The sequence below is a fragment of the Erpetoichthys calabaricus genome, chromosome 8, assembly GCF_900747795.2.
Source record: "Erpetoichthys calabaricus chromosome 8, fErpCal1.3, whole genome shotgun sequence".
In the NCBI taxonomy this organism is placed as follows: domain Eukaryota; kingdom Metazoa; phylum Chordata; class Cladistia; order Polypteriformes; family Polypteridae; genus Erpetoichthys; species Erpetoichthys calabaricus.
The window spans coordinates 60751542-60768109 of record NC_041401.2 but is presented as its reverse complement, the minus strand read 5'-3'; the positions used below and the strand labels follow the sequence as shown (position 1 = coordinate 60768109).

Sequence of the window (16568 nt, the reverse complement as noted above, 5' to 3'; positions counted from 1 at the left end):
TGCAGCATGCAATTTCAATTACAATGTAAAACAAGGGAATACTGTAACAACATGGTATTTTGGGAGAAATTTTGCACTCAAATTACTGAATGTTTAGTGAGAATACCATACCATTCTCAAAACAATTTATTGTACAATTTATTTAAATTCAGAGTCAAAATAGGCTTGAGCCAATCCTGGCAGTACTGGACAGAAGAAGGGGAACAGCCATAGACAGGGCACCAGTTCATTAAAGGGCTCATTCAGGCAAACTGCAATCGTTTTTCAATCACCAACTAACCTAAAGTGCAACCCACTGGTGATGTGGGAGGAAAAGTTAACAGTCTGTAAAAGGTGTGATTATATATAGTAACAAAAAAGTATCTTCTAAACATTATTTATTATGAAGAAAGCAAAACATTTTCAAATATTAAGTCAAAAAATTTCAAGAAGTTTCTTACCATCTTCTTCTGAAATTTCCTTTATTTTTTTTAATTTCTTTTTATGGGCTTTGGCAGTATTCTGCATTTTAGGAATGTCCCGCCCATAATACAACAAGAAATGGTTATACACATCCCGGAGCTCATCCATAGACTGAACATCTTTCAATCTGCAGAAATAAATTGAGTGTATTTTTTTCTCTCTCTCTCTCTCTCTCTCTCTGGCAAACTACAGTTAAAATTGGGCATTGCAAACAACCTTTTACAGCTATTGGCAGCAGATTAAACTAACTACAAACACAAGAAAAACCATTGTGACACTGGGCCCAATATACCTTGATTTGTATATAATAAACTGGTAAATGCAATTCTATGCTCTATGATTATATTCAGTCATTTACATTAAAAACTAACTTAACAGCTAATCCCTTGTCCATCTAAGCTTCATACATTTATAATTAAAAAACACATTTGATTTGTAATTTAAATATCAAGAATGTTCATTATTTCAATATAAGCACAGTGAACAAAACTGTTTTTCAAAAATCTTTTTAAACTGTAATTTTGATGACTACAAAAACACTTGAGATATACAAAAAGTCACAAAAAAAAATGCAAATACATACAGAAGATGACAGTGAATTTCAACCAATTCACAATGTCCAACCTACAGTATAGGGGTTTATAACAGGAGCAAAGAAGGTCAGCTACAAACAGGAAATGTTCATAAACATACGAGTCAGGGAATGAAATAAAGCTCTGAAAGGAGAGTCTATCAATTACAATCTCAGAAAAAAGTAAACTGACTAAATGTCAAAAGGTTAACTTGGCTTGTGGAAGTATTTCCCTGGATTTTAAGCAGAAACACAAGACAGAATATCTATTGAGTACTGTTTGACTAAGGCATCACTTAAAAATATCAGATGCTTGTGCTGGTCCCATTCTAAGCAAGCATAAATTTCAGGGATAACAGAAAGAACAAAGCAAGAAGAAGTATTTCCAAAGATTTACTTAACAAAAGACATAGGTTTTTGGCTGATGCATAGAAATCCAATTGAGAAAAGTCAGCACAGACTTAGACCTTAACGTTTAGATTTTATTTCATAGTGATATACCCATGTTTTACCCTCAGTTTTAAGGTATTTCTTAAATTTCTCCCAGTTCAAATTCATTAGCTTGCAATTCACCTTGGAACATTAAATACTCCCGATGCTTAATTTTAGGAGTCAACCTTTAACACTAGAATTACCAGAGTCTACGAAAAAACTCGTAGATCCAGCCCACCTTAAAACCGTTCGCACCTCTCAGCCAGCGTCTTTTCTCCTCTAAATGTGCCGATAAAGACAACCTGCAAGCAGCCGGCTATTCCATCCCCCCACAGACCTAGAACGTGCACAAACTTCTCCCAGCTCATGCCTTGTCTGGGAGTGAAGTGGAGTTTTAGAGTGGAAATAATAGATCGTTATTTGGAACACACGCATTTCATGTGTGTTCCGTTTCTATGGTAATCTGTGTAAACACATTGTTAAAACAAAACTTTTTTAGTAATAAATGTTACAAAATGTAGGCATAAACTATAGAATGTATGAAGCCTGAAGTCCAAAGATCAAATAAACACTTTCACAAAAGGTTCAAGAACGATACAACAGCTTCCGTGGCACAGCGCGAAGATTTTCGGACTCAGAGTGTAGCAGGCCTGCCGTGCCTCAGAGACCCGAGTTCGATTCCCCGCTGGGGAGAAAGTGTAATTTTTTTTTTTTTTGCCAGGCATCTAAAGTGAGTGGTAGTGCTTCTCCCGTTTACTTTGTATTAAAAACAAAGCAGAATTAAATAAAATATACTAACCTTCAGTAATAATGACTTTCACAGCTTCAAAAAACTAAGAAAGAACTGAAACAATCTAATTGGACTGGTGAATTTGACAATTATGTATTTGTTGCTACAATTAAGATACCTGGGAGTGACTCAAGCACAAAACTTTACATTGTTGACCATATTTACCTCTCGATGTCTGCAGTGTCCAGAGGTCTGATACCATCTGCTAGAGGTTTGTCTGGATCTGCGGAAATTTGCTCATACTGATATGCCTGCATCTTCTGGAATAAGCGCATCAGGTTTTGCTTACGGGTTTTCAGCTGAGTCCACTGCAAAGCAAACATTGCTATTGAAGCTTTCTAAAATATCCATACCTACAAACTATTCAGTACTGTAATTTCACGGAAGTATTACTTTCTGCTGAAGAGTCTAAAGAGTAATTATTGTAAATTAATTTCAAGTTATGTCATTTTAATTTTTTATATAAAGCAGATTTGAGTAGGTTATGCAATACATTTCAATCTTTACAGCAGTGTAGGCCTAAGTATCACTGTAGTTTTGTGTCATGTACAAACAATTGTAAAAATCAGATTCACATATTTAACCCACCTGAATAAGCATGACTAAATAAAGCCTAATATAAAAAGTTTGTATCACTGCGCTAGCAGGTTTATTTTTAGTGCAAGGGGGAAATATTCTTTGAGCTTTCATTCTAATATAGTTTGGTCCTGAACTGCAAATTATAGTTTTGCACAAATCAAACTGTAAATATAACACAAATGAAAATCAACATAATTTTCTGGCTTATTGAACTGAATTACCTTTTCATCCCACTGCCAAACTTTCCATAGATCATTGATGTTGAGTTCAGGTTCAACATACTCTTTTCTATAGAATGCAATAAATGGCACCTAGACAATAAACAAGCAAGCAGTTTATTATTGTTTTGCACTTTAAAAAAAAAAAAAAAAAAGCTTAAAAAAACAACAAAAAAAAAAAACACAAGTGAGATTTATATATACAGTGCACACACATGATTTTAGATACACGAGCTGTTACTGTCACTATTACAGAAACACCTATTAATTCATTTGCATTAAAACACTTGGGACAAATCCCAATATCAAACATCATAATTTAACAGGATTGTTAATATTGTTGAAATCCTACCAAAAGACTACCAATGTATTACTTCCAACTAAATTAATTAAATAAAAAGGAAAAAAAGGGTTGAAAAGCAAGCTCATTCATTACATAGATCTGAGTTTGTGCCTACCAGCAAGAGGTACATTTTTCTTATTTTTGTTCCATTTCCCTTTAAAAGCTGCATAATATTCTTTAACTCACTTAAATCCAGTTAAAGCAAATATGGAGTCAAAGCCCAACTTAGCAGAAATGGGAACAAGGCAGTAAAAAGCCCCAGACAGGGCACTGTCTTAGTGAATCTGGGTGGGCAACTGGCTTGGGTTCAAAATTCAAGACATTGGATCTATAGGACAACAGTTTTACCATGCCACTCTCTTTAAAAGCGAAGTCTATAAACGTACTGTGAACAACAAATATACTGCACATGTGAATAAAATTATTCTATTTGAATGGCATGAAAGGACATTCTCTTCACCAGACAAAAACTAATCTAATTGTGCATGGTATCACAGAGCAAGAAGATGCAGATTTAGTTGAATACTTGACTTTAACCAAAGTATCATTATTTCATATTTAAGAGGTGACTTTGCAGTTTGAGTATGTGGAAACCTTTATTTTACTGCACATCAGGCAACTTGAATAATCAACCCTAAAAATTACAATTGTTGCGGACAGCATTCATGTAGTACTGGCTCTTTCATATGCATCCTAGAAGAGAAATGTGGACTATATGTAGAAGTTTATCTATTTTATTTCGGTGTGGTGGGGTATTAATGATTAAGAGGATAGTATACTGCAGTAGTAACATCCAAAAGAAAATGTAGCAATTTAAGATTACAAATCTCAAACTAAGTGGGTTCCTTAATTTAGCACAAAATTAAGCCTAAAAATGCCAGTAGGAAATCTAAACAAAATCAACAAAATGCTCACTATTAGTTGGAACAAACTTGGACATTTCAAAAAAGGACACAGCTATTTAACACACTCTCCATAAAGTTTCTAAATGCTTACTAAAAGAACAAGTATGTGTGCATCCTCACCTCAAACTGTTGGACCTTCATGAAGTTCAGTGCTTCTTTGATCTTCTGGATAGTACTGGGGCCCTTCCTACTGAAGTTACTGCCACTAGAACCACGCTCCAGGTAGTCCAAGCTGTCCTAGAGTAAAAGAAATGCTACCAAGTGTGACTTTTAACATATTAAAAGGTGATTACCTATTTCTATGAAATTAAATTCTGTGCGATAAATTTGTCATCATGAATTGTTACATGAATACTTTTACACTCTAGTGCTCCTCCACTTGACCCATAGTGTAGTACCCCCAAGAGCATTATAGTGTATTTTCATTCACCAGAGATTTCCATCTTCTGCATTCTCCTGTAGTTGTCCTATTAATTTCAGTTAATTTTCAATCTGGTCCTTCCATCTCTTCCTTGGTCACTCTTGTGATCTTTTACCAATAACTTTAGTATTCAACATCCTCTTTGGCAAATTTTGTCCCCACAAGTCCAAACCACCTCAGTCTATTCTCTCTTACCTCTTCAGATTTAGTTTCTTCATGTGAAATAAATATTTGTCCTCATGCTGTCTGCAAACTAGAAGGATTATGACGGGAAGAAAATGGAGATCTAAGGAATATGCTCTGTGAAATTTTATCTTTCTCAGCAAATAACCATACATACATTCTTACCATTAACTCAAAATTAACCTATGCTGTGTAATTTCTCTCAAGCTGCTTTTGTGTTTTTTTTAACAAATTACCAAATTAGGATGCAGTCAATGAACATGAGGGATACACCTCCGATGATGTCCTCTTAGCTGAGCTGATGCAGGTAGGATGAGAAATAGTACCTCAGAAAGGGTGTTTTTCATGTGTAGTTAAGAAAGGAGCAGTTCCTCAATAGAAATAATTGAAGTTTCTCAATGTCTTAATGATTTGAACAGCGGAGATGGGACTACACATAAAGTAAGCCCATGAAGAAACCACTCAATTTAACAGTTAAACTACAAGCCATTTCTCAGCTCTGATTAGGAGTTGTGGGTATTGACTAAAAGAATAAGATCACAAGTACAAGTACCCAAAGTCATTTTCCTAAACAGATTCTTATCACTTGGTATCTGTCTGTGTGAAAAGGTGAGGAACCTCAAAATCCAAGGAAGTCTACCAGTATCCTCAGGACTGATGGACCCATCCGTTTGGTATGACTAATTTGCTTCGACTCTTTCGGGAGGTATATCACTTCATGGAGGACTCCAACATTTGCTGCATTCATGTGCTCTCGTACAAATGGTGGATAAAAGTTGCCGAGTCATACATTCCTTTCTTTTGTTTATTTTTGCCCTATTAAAAAGCCCTAAGAAATTCTCTTTGGCTAAGCTCTCCTTCTCAAGGGTGGGGTTTGATCTGTCTTTAGTTCTTTTTTGTTATGAATTAACCTATATTGTATGGAATGATTACAATAAAATTCATAAATAAATAAATAAATAAATAAATAAATAAATAAATAAATAAAAAGTTGTTGAGTCAGAAATTTCACATGTACACACTACCGACTCAGAAATACAAGTCGAATAATTTGGACAAAACAAATCTACTCGGATTGTCGGAGTTGTGACATAACGCTGACTTTAATTGTTTAAAATTAAAACATATAACCTAGTTAGACAAACACCATATCTTGGTTGAACTGCATTTAGAGCAAAGCTACAAAGTGATACATAATACATTTATTTTGCTCTTCATTTCAACAAAAAATACAGTTTCTTTAATTGATTTTTTTTTTGTAGACGAAGAAACAAACAGTGACCTTACATTTCTCAACTGGAAAGCAATGTGAATGCACTGAAGTAAGCAGGTGAAACTTGAAACTCAAAGTAGACAACATGAATGCAACATTACAACAATATGGTGAAAGCAGTCAAATGCTAAAGAATCAAATCTGTTTCAACCACTAGTAAGTAATAGGAATTTTTAAAAAGAAACAAATATGAAAAGGACAGCGAAATATCAAACTATTACTAATAAAATATTGGAGTTCACTGTTTTATATAACCAAGTATTTTCTCACAACATGTCCTACTGCTAGTTCATATTTATGAAAAGGGAGGGGGAAAAAAAAAAAAACAAAACTGTCTTTTCAATGAGATTTCGTACTTACAAGGCAAAACCCACAAAAAACCAATCCACCATTCTGCCCTCCTCAACTAACTCTTTAAAATACTTTCTGTATATGACTGCATTTTCAGACTTTCAGCTGCAGGACACATTCACACATAACAACATACTCACTTTCATCTGGGCAGTTTGAAGTGGTTTAACATCTTGACCCAAAGTAAACTGAAAAAAACAAAAAAGTGACTAAAGAGTGAATATGCGCCTTTGCGGATGGACCATTGAAACTTGGAATTTAGGAGTGGATCTTTAAAGTGTGGTGCATTATGGGAAGCAGGGATACAGTAAGGTGGAACTTATTCTGCAAGTATCTTATGCAAAACATGAACCAACCCTGTATAGGTACCATCCATCACAGGACTCATTTGCATACATTGGTTCACTTTATGTGTATGTTGCGAGTGATTTTTTTAAAATGAAGTCTGGAAGTGAAGTGCCAATTTATCTCTGTACAATACTAAATATAAGCGCCATCAAAAGTGACTGAATGGCAGGATGCATATATATGTGTGTAATTTAAGGTACTTTTTTCAGATAAAACAGCTAAAAAATGTGTACTTTAAATAAAAACTACAGTGTTCAGACTTAATATGTTGTGTATTTCTGAACATGAATTATAAGGTGTTTTTTGTGTGATGCAAGTAATCTTGTGTTTTATAAAAAATTTATACTTTTACTCGGATTTAGACTGGCAAGTTTGCCATTAAAAGGACCAGTGATTAGAGCCGGCCATTAGTGCTGGACGGTATACTGGTTCATACCGAAAACCGTTTTTTATTTTTGTTATGATATGGATTTTTCTTATACTGCAACACTGGTTTAAATTGCCTAAATAACGTTCGGAACGTGGCGCTGCGGGAAACAGTTTAAGGGTAACCTTTTCCACTGCTACACCAGTGTTTTGCAGGGGCTCTTTTTCACTGATACACGGAGGCTCTTCTTCACTGCTACACCGCTAAACAGGTGTGCAACGGAGTACATGCAGTAGTGGAGGAATCGCGCTGTGAAAATGGACAGAGAACATTCCAAAACTGAAGCTGTAGCAGAAGATAAAGTTGAAACTGATGACACAGAAGAACTTTTGCTGGAAAAAGGAGTCACGTCTGTTGTCTGGAGATACTTTGGATTTAAAAGGTCGGATGTGGACCATTATGTTCAAATGTGTGAATACTGTTTATATACTACTGGATAATAATGCAAGCCAAGTTGTACTTGTTTTATTTTTTTCAATACTGTGTAATGTACCTGGGTACTGTGTAATAGTGTGACGACATGTTGACTTTAATCTCTATGCTTATGACATTTCTACTTTATTCTCGCCGTTTGTCGAGATTGAAGTCGACATATTGACTTTATTCTCGTAATTTGTTCTTAAAGTAGAGCATCGTAAACTAAACTTCATCTTAAAATAAATATTTAATTTACTAGATTTTCTCAAACTCCATCATAAGTTATGTAGCACATTAAATTCTTTGCTTTAAGTGTCTTAAACAGACTTCCTCTTGCACTAAGAGGAGGCACAGGCAGCACACAGAATATATTAATTTCATGATATTCCTGCTCCCTGAACATTTAGAATGCTAAGATAAATACTTGATATAATTTTCATGATGAAATGCATTAAAGCATGTATTAATCATGTGGGGGCACGGTGGCGTGTAGGTTGCACTGCTGCCTCACAGCAATGGGGTCCCAGTTGTTTCTTGCTTTGAATTTGCATGCTTTTCTGGTGGGTTTACTCGGAGTGCTTCAGTTTCATTTCAAAGTCATGTAGGTTGTGGGATTTTCTTATACTATATTAACCCTGCTAGTGTATGTATTGCTCGTATTCACCCTACGATGTGCTGGCGCCACATTCAGGATTTGCTCCTGCCTTGCACACAATGCTTACTGGGATGGGCGCAACCCTGAATGGATGGCATAATTAAACATGTATAACGAAGATTTTTTTTAAAGTTCTGAACACTCTGTGGTCTAAGTTTATAACTACGTTTAATTTCACAAAAACGTTTATCGTGGGGTGATTGGTTATGTGGAGAAAGAAAAAGGAAAGTTAGGAACTGCGGGTGTGGTACATCAGACCAATACTATTAGTGTAGAGGAAGTCAGTTTAAGAAGATCGTACAGCTATTAACAACTAGGTCGGGGAATACTTAACACAAAGCATTTAATATGCTACATTAACTTGTGACGGGATTTGAGAAAATGTAGTAAATTAAACATTGATTTTTAGGATGAAGTTTAGTTTACGACATTCTACTTTAATGACAAAATAAACTATGAGAATAAAGTTGAAATGTTGACTTTAATCTTGACATATAGTTTTTTTTTCTTCACTGTGGCCCTAATACACTTCCGTAGGGCTATACAACAAATAGCATTATAAATGCAAGTTGCAGTTTTATTATTTATGTATATACCTTATTTTGAAGCAAGGTCCATATTAATGCAGTTTGCCTTAATGACGGTTCAGTTGGTAAAGATGTCATCACCAAGTTGCACTTGTTTTATTTTAAATTTGGTGAATACTGTGTAATGCACCTGGACTTTGAAGTCTTGGAAGTAATAGTATTATTACTGGAAGCTGCACTATTATTTATTGTATTGTTGTTATTTATTAGTTTAATTATACAGTTTAATGATGGTAAAGTTTTTTAAAACATCACTTTAATGTGTCAGTGGACAGAGATTGTCAACATTAACAAAGTGTAGTTGGTTTACAAAAAATATTTACTATTTATTACTTTTCTAAGACATGTTTAGTGCAATATAACTTTTGACAAGCACCTCTGGATATTTTACTAAGTCTAAATGCCTCTTTGGATGGTTGAAAATATGTTGTCAAAATTTTAGTTTTAGGTTGTTTGCAAAATTTGTTCAATAAAAAGGCTCTATATTTTGACTGCATCTGTCATGCAATGGGATTCCTTCTCTTCATTAGTGCCACCCCCTTGAAAACTATCAGTTCATGGGGACATGCAAACCTGTATTAATACTCGTGTGCACATTAAAATGTTTTTTTGTACAATGTACAATTCTCATGACAGTGGAATAGGTTATTCTTAGCTGGTAATTGCAGTGGAAAATGTGGTTAACATCCACTCATACATGGGAAAAAAATACCGTCCAATACCGTGAAACCGGCATAATTTTGAAAAAATACCGTGATATAGACTTTTGGTCATACCACCCAGCACTACCGGCCATAGAAATCTCAATCGGTTCAACTCTATGACTAAGAATGATTGTGAGTGGTGGTTCGCGGTTCATGTAGAGCCTGCATATCACCCACTACTAAGAAACTCAGTGTATCCAACAACCCTTAAATCAGAGTAAATTATTTTATATCTGACAGCTTTCCTCTTGAAGATTAGTCATGGAAAATTAGAACCTTGCAAGTTTTCCTTTTGAATCAAGGAACAAAAAAGCTGTAGCATGACAACTTTCATTTAATTTCCCTTATTAGACATTGCACATAGTGTAATAATACATCATGCAGTTCTAATGGACATTTAGATAATTACATACTTCCTGTCTAACAACAAGGCCGAAATGCAATGTGTCATGAAAAATATTAAATGCAAAACAGGTATTAAGAATTTAGACTGCAAAAAAACATTTAAGTATCTCAACAAGAAGTTACTGCAAAAATATTTAATAATGTATTTACCTGGATGGAAATAGTAGGTGTGGAAAAAGCATTTCTATATATCCACTCAGCCTCTTCTTCTAGCTCCTCCTCCTCTGCACTATGCACAGGTATAGATCTGAGCTGTGAACAGAAGTTTACAAAATAAGCTTACAGGAAGATTTTCTAAATCTGGAGAACCATACCAATACTTAAGTCTTAACCAATGACGTGTGCGTCTTCTTTTTATCTTTCCTAATAAAAATTATAAGATATTTAATTATATATACAGGCTGAGCATCCCTAATCCAGAATGTCTGGAAACGGATGTATTTTAAATATTTTTGAATTTCAGAATATTTTCATTAACATGATACCCTTGATCAATTAGGGACAAGCAGCCAAACCAGCTAAATGACTACCGTACTTACCCATATAATAATTCATAACATGAGTTGTAATTATAATGTGCAGTGACATGATAAACGCATTAAACCTTAAAAGTGATGAATATGATGTATAGACTATATTTTAGTTCAATTTTAAGGGGGGAAATACTGAGTTTTGCACCAAAGAACTTTGTTTTTTTCGTCAATTGGAACTGGCTGATAGGTCAGTAATATCTTAGCCAAGACTTATATTTAAGGATGAAGCACCATTCAAAGAATTTGAAGGCATTTACTGGGACTTGAGCAGATAAGATGTTTCTATACACCTTAGAATTCATCGTGCAACTGCTGTCAGCAGTTACATCATCAATGAAGAGAAATGTGCCAGTAACTGTGGCAGCCAGACATGCCCAAGCCATAACACCCCCATCACCATGTTTAATAGATGAGCTGTTATGCTTTAGATCTTGGGCAGTTCTTTTTCGTCTCTATATTTTGTTTTTGACATTTTCCTGATATAGGTTAATCTTTGCTTCGTCTGTCCAGAAAACCTTTGTCCAGAATTATGCTGGCTCTTAAGTACTTTTTCATAAACTAACCTAGCCACTCTGCTTCTGTGGCTGTCTAACCAGTCTCTTTGTGGATCCCCAGTTCACCAGAGCGTTCTTTCTTCTTAATGATATTCAAGAAAGCCGATTTACGTAATCATAAGGTTTTATCTATGTCTCTAATGGTTTTATTCTTGTTTCTCAGCCTCATAATGGCTTCTATGACTTTAATTGGCAAAACCCTTGTCTTCATGTTGAATAATGACAACTACAGCTTCAAAAGACAGTCTCTAGGTAGAGGCAAGCCTAGGTATCTTATGCTTACACTAATGAAACTCACCTGAGTAATCACAAACACCTGTGATGGCAATTGTCCCAAACATTATGGTTCTCTGAAATTGGGGGCCATGTAGAAAAAGTGTTGAAATTTCTATATGATGTGATCGAAATGTATGCAAATACCCTTAAAAGTGTGCTTTAATCACATATGAATTAATTTGATTTGTAATTTTACACTAAGGAGCGGAGGGGTAAATCAAAGAAAAATGTGTCTTTGTCCCAAATATTATGGAGAGCACTGTACATCAGCATATTGGACATGTAAATTATGTAACATGAGCAATCAGTTTTTTTTTTTTTTTTGTTCAGTGTTGTTTCCTGTTGACACCTATTGCGAGCGATAGAGATAGATAGAGAGAGATACTTTATTAAGCCCCAAGGGGAAATTCACATTTCATTAGTAATTTTACTGCCTTTGATCTCCATGAAAATATGAGATTACGATTATTTCTTTGCCATAACCAAAAACAATGAGTAACAGATAAAAATGACAATTTTCAGGAGAAATATTCCTTAAATGTTGATCAAGTATCCAGTATGTGTGTAGAGGGGGAGTCAGAAGTAATGTATGTATCCTGTTGCATTTATTTCATATTAAAAATGACTTCAACATTAGTCTCAGCAGATGTTGACCATTGGAAGAAAACTGACACACCTAACACAAACCCTTACAGTAAAATATCAGTAAACACAAGATAATCTGACTACACATTTTGCTAACACCTGAACAATGCACATGTCAAATGTAATATATCCAACTTTACATACATGTGGTGCTAACATTACCTTGAAAAGGGACTAAAAACCTGGCAGAATTCTATGAACATCTCTACAATATTTATGGCATCATGGGTCATATTTTTCAGTAACAAGTTTTATTTGTTTTGTTATTGCCATAAATCAAAAATAGTAAAGTCACAGACCATTTATTTAAAACTACTGTAAATATTTGAAACTTAAGTTTACCACAGGTCTACAGGAAGAAAAAAAAAATGATCTTCCTACCTGGAACCTTTCAGGTATGTCATTAGCCCTGATTTCATTGTCCTGGTCAGTAAGATGGCTGCTCTCTAGCTCACTTGGTTCATAAATTTCAAATATACTGCGCCGACCCACTCTCTTCTTGGTTTGTTTTTTAGGCCGATCCCAGCTCTCTTCATCTGGTTCTTCTTCCTCTTCCTCTTCTACATCATAAGCTTCATTTTCAAATTCTTCAAAGTCAAACTCACCACCGAAGATTTCCTGGGCTTCTTGAAGGGCTCTATAAAGATTTTTCAGATCCCCAATATTCAGTAACAAATAAAGTAAAACAACAATCACCTGAAACCCACTTAATCCAAGTCAGGATTCTAGGTTAGTTAGAGCCTATCCTGGCAACATAGTAAAACTAGAGCAAGAGAGGAAACAGTCCTGAACACGGAAAAAAATCCATCTAAGAACCTACAGTTAACCTAAAATGCATGCCTTTCTGAAAATGGGAAGGATAACCCAGAGTACCTGGAATTAAATCCAAGCAGACACACCGAGAACATGTAAACTTCACCCAGCATGCTCAATCTATGGTAGAATTTGTCAAACGTTTTTGGTAGCAAGCCAGATTTTTAATAATGATTAAATAATGACTTGTACAGCAGGCCATATATAAAATCTAAGTCAGACTATGAACCCAGATAATCTAGTATATGTTTTAATCACAAAAATTAACTTTAAAAAAAAAAAAGTTGCTCCAATTTATAATTATACTTTTTACATTAAAATCTATTAAAAGCAATCTTCAAATGCCATTAAGAAAGGTATTTTTTTAAAAGACATTGACTTCACTATGTCTTTGTTCTAGTCATAAACTGCTTGTTTCTGCTCAAACCTAACAACTTGGCCTTCAACAATTCATTCAGTGCAAAGATTTGTATCGGTTAGTTTGCTTCTATATTGCTTTTAATTTTCATTTTTGAAAACACTTGTGCACATCTGTATATGCTATCAAATAATGATGCCATATGCACAGCATGTTTACAAAGCCTTGAGGAAATTGAGCAATGTGCAGCTTGCCGAAATCAAGCAATGAAACTTTGGTAAACTTATTAAGTTCACTATTGTACTTGAATTCAATTATTTTCAGCTGCACGAATTCTTAAACAATATCCACATTAAAAGATTGCAAAATCTATTAAAATCTATAAAAGCCCTGAAAGCAAGATTCAGATTCATGACAAAAGAATGGCAACCTGAGCTGCATAAGTCCTTACTTCTGTCTGAACATGGGGGTGGGGGGAAAATCGCTTAAACAACGATACGCAACCCACTGAGACACAGTATGCAAACTACACGTGACCCGTTCCCATTAAATACAACAGTGACTCAGGACCCAATGGTAGAAACTTTGAACTCTTGATTTATCTAGATTAGAATTTAAGAACAGTGTATATTTAAATTCATTTTGAGCATTGTATAGATCCTTGCAAAAACACTGCGCATACAAAGTAAGAAATAAGTTAGTTCAATTTAAAAATATTTGTTGTTGATCATGGTGGTCACCTATGTAACAGCAGTTTAAAGGGCACAAGTGAATAGAAGGAGATTAACCAGCACAAGAAAAAAAATTACTTACGCATCTGTATATCCTGGAAGCTTTTTTCTCCATTTTGGCCTTTTCAAAGGTTGACCATCATCATCCACTATGAAATCATCAATATCTAAAATATTGGTGGGGTAAAATAGTATCAGTATTTATTCAGTTATTCAGTAAGGATACAGTTTGTTGAAAATAAAACTAAGGAACTATTACACATTCAACACCAACTTTTGAAAACAGCCTTAAACAAAGTGTTACAATTCAGTGAAATACTGTATCTTCCTTCTCTGACTCAACATGAAAATATGTGTATAAAAGCTATACATTTTTAAAACTGAAGATTCTGCTGGTACCCTCATAAATATAGTTAGGTCCATAAATATTTGGACAGAGACAACTTTTTTCTAATTTTTGTTCTGTACATTACCACAATGAATTTTAAATGAAACAACTCAGATGTAGTTGAAGTGCAGACTTTCAGCTTTAATTCAGTGGGGTGAACAAAACGATTGCATAAAAATGTGAGGCAACTAAAGCATTTTTTAACACAATCCCTTCATTTCAGGGGCTCAAAAGTAATTGGACAAATTAAATAACTGGAAATAAAATGTTCATTTCTAATACTTGGTTGAAAACCCTTTGCTGGCAATGACAGCCTGAAGTCTTGAACTCATGGACAACACCAGATGCTGGGTTTCCTCCTTTTTAATGCTCTGCCAGGCCTTTACTGCAGCGGCTTTCAGTTGCTGTCTGTTTGTGGGCCTTTCTGTCTGAAGTTTAGTCTTCAACAAGTGAAATGCATGCTCAATTGGGTTAAGATCAGGTGACTGACCTGGCCATTCAAGAATTTTCCACTTCTTTGCTTTAATAAACTCATGGGTTGCTTTGGCTGTATGTTTTGGGTCATTGTCCATCTGTATCATGAAACGCCGCCCAATCAATTTGACTGCATTTAGCTGGATTTGAGCAGACAGTATGTCTCTGAACACCTCAGAATTCATTTGGCTGCTTCTGTCCTGTGTCACATCATCAATAAACACTAGTGTCCCAGTGCCACTGGCAGCCATGCATGCCCGAGCAATCACACTGCCTCCACTGTGTTTTACAGATGATGTGGTATGCTTTGGATAATGAGCTGTTCCACGCCTTCTCCATAGTTTTTTCTTGCCATCATTCTGGTAGAGGTTGATCTTGGTTTCATCTGTCCAAAGAATGTTTTTCCAGAACTATGCTGGCTTTTTTAGATGTTCTTTAGCAAAGTCCAATCTAGCCTTTCTATTCTTGAGGCTTATGAGTGGCTTGCACCTTGCAGTGCACCCTCTGTATTTACTTTCATGCAGTCTTCTCTTTATGGTAGACTTGGGATATCGATACACCTACCCCCTGGAGAGTGTTGTTCACTTGGTTGGCTGTTGTGAAGGGGTTTCTCTTCACCATGGAAATGATTCTACGATCAACCACCACTGTTGTCTTCCGTGGACGTCCAGGTCATTTTGCATTGCTGAGTTCACCAATGCTTGCTTTCTTTCTCAGGATGTACCAAACTGTAGATTTTGCCACTCGTAATATTGTAGCAATTTCTCGGATGGGTTTGTTCTGTTTTCGCAGCTTAAGGATGGCTTCTTTCACCTGCACGGAGAGCTCCTTTGACCGCATGTTGTCTGTTCACAGAAAAATCTTCCACATGCAAGCACCACACCTCAAATCAATTCCAGGCCTTTTATCTGCTTAATTGATAATGACATAACGACAGACTTGCCCACTCCTGCCCATGAGATAGCATTTGAGTCAATTGTCCAATTACTTTTAAGCCCCTGAAATGAAGGGACTGTGTTAAAAAAAAAATGCTTTAGTTGCCTCACATTTTTATGCAATCGTTTTGTTCACCCCACTGAATTAAAGCTGAAAGTCTGCACTTGAACTGCATCCGAGTTGTTTCATTTAAAATTCACTGTGGTAATGTACAGAACCAAACTTAGAAAAAAGTTGTCTCTGTCCAAATATTTATGGACCTAACTGTATATAACAAGAAACTAACAATGAAATGTAATAAATAATTATTTGAATTTTTAGAACCACAGAGCATAATGAGAACGGGCGGCACGGTGGCACAGTGGTAGCGCTGCTTCCTCGCAGTTAGGAGACCTGGGTTCGCTTCCCAGGTCCTCCCTGCGTGGAGTTTGCATGTTCTCCCCGTGTCTGCGTGGGTTTCCTCCCACAGTCCAAAGACATGCCGGTTAGGTGGATTGGTGATTCTAAATTGGCCCTAGTGTGTGCTTGGTGTTTGTGTGTGTCCTGCGGTGGGTTGGCACCCTGCCCGGGATTGGTTCCTGCCTTGTGCTCTGTGTTGGCTGGGATTGGCTCCAGCACACCCCCGTGACCCAGTGTTCAGATTCAGCGGGTTGGAAAATAAATGGATGGATAATGAGATAACATTTTAGAAAAGCATGACACATCTTACCTTGCAGCATATTAAAATGTATGCTTTAATTTCAGAATGCAATAAACACCATTCGCCTTTTAGTACAAGTCATTCAACCA

At 35.7% G+C, this 16568-nt stretch overlaps 1 protein-coding gene across 1 annotated transcript in view; it reads right to left on the bottom strand.

Moving 5' to 3' along the window:
* Positions 1 to 16568, bottom strand: part of supt6h (SPT6 homolog, histone chaperone and transcription elongation factor) — a 99234-nt gene that overhangs the window by 57811 nt on the left and 24855 nt on the right. The window contains exons 6-12 of the mRNA XM_051930547.1: positions 14064 to 14148; positions 12461 to 12716; positions 10222 to 10323; positions 4421 to 4537; positions 3056 to 3145; positions 2421 to 2563; positions 441 to 589 (exon numbers count right to left, since the gene is read on the bottom strand). Of these exons, the coding sequence (XP_051786507.1) occupies positions 441 to 589; positions 2421 to 2563; positions 3056 to 3145; positions 4421 to 4537; positions 10222 to 10323; positions 12461 to 12716; positions 14064 to 14148 (942 nt within the window). The remainder of the gene's footprint in view (positions 1 to 440; positions 590 to 2420; positions 2564 to 3055; positions 3146 to 4420; positions 4538 to 10221; positions 10324 to 12460; positions 12717 to 14063; positions 14149 to 16568) is intronic.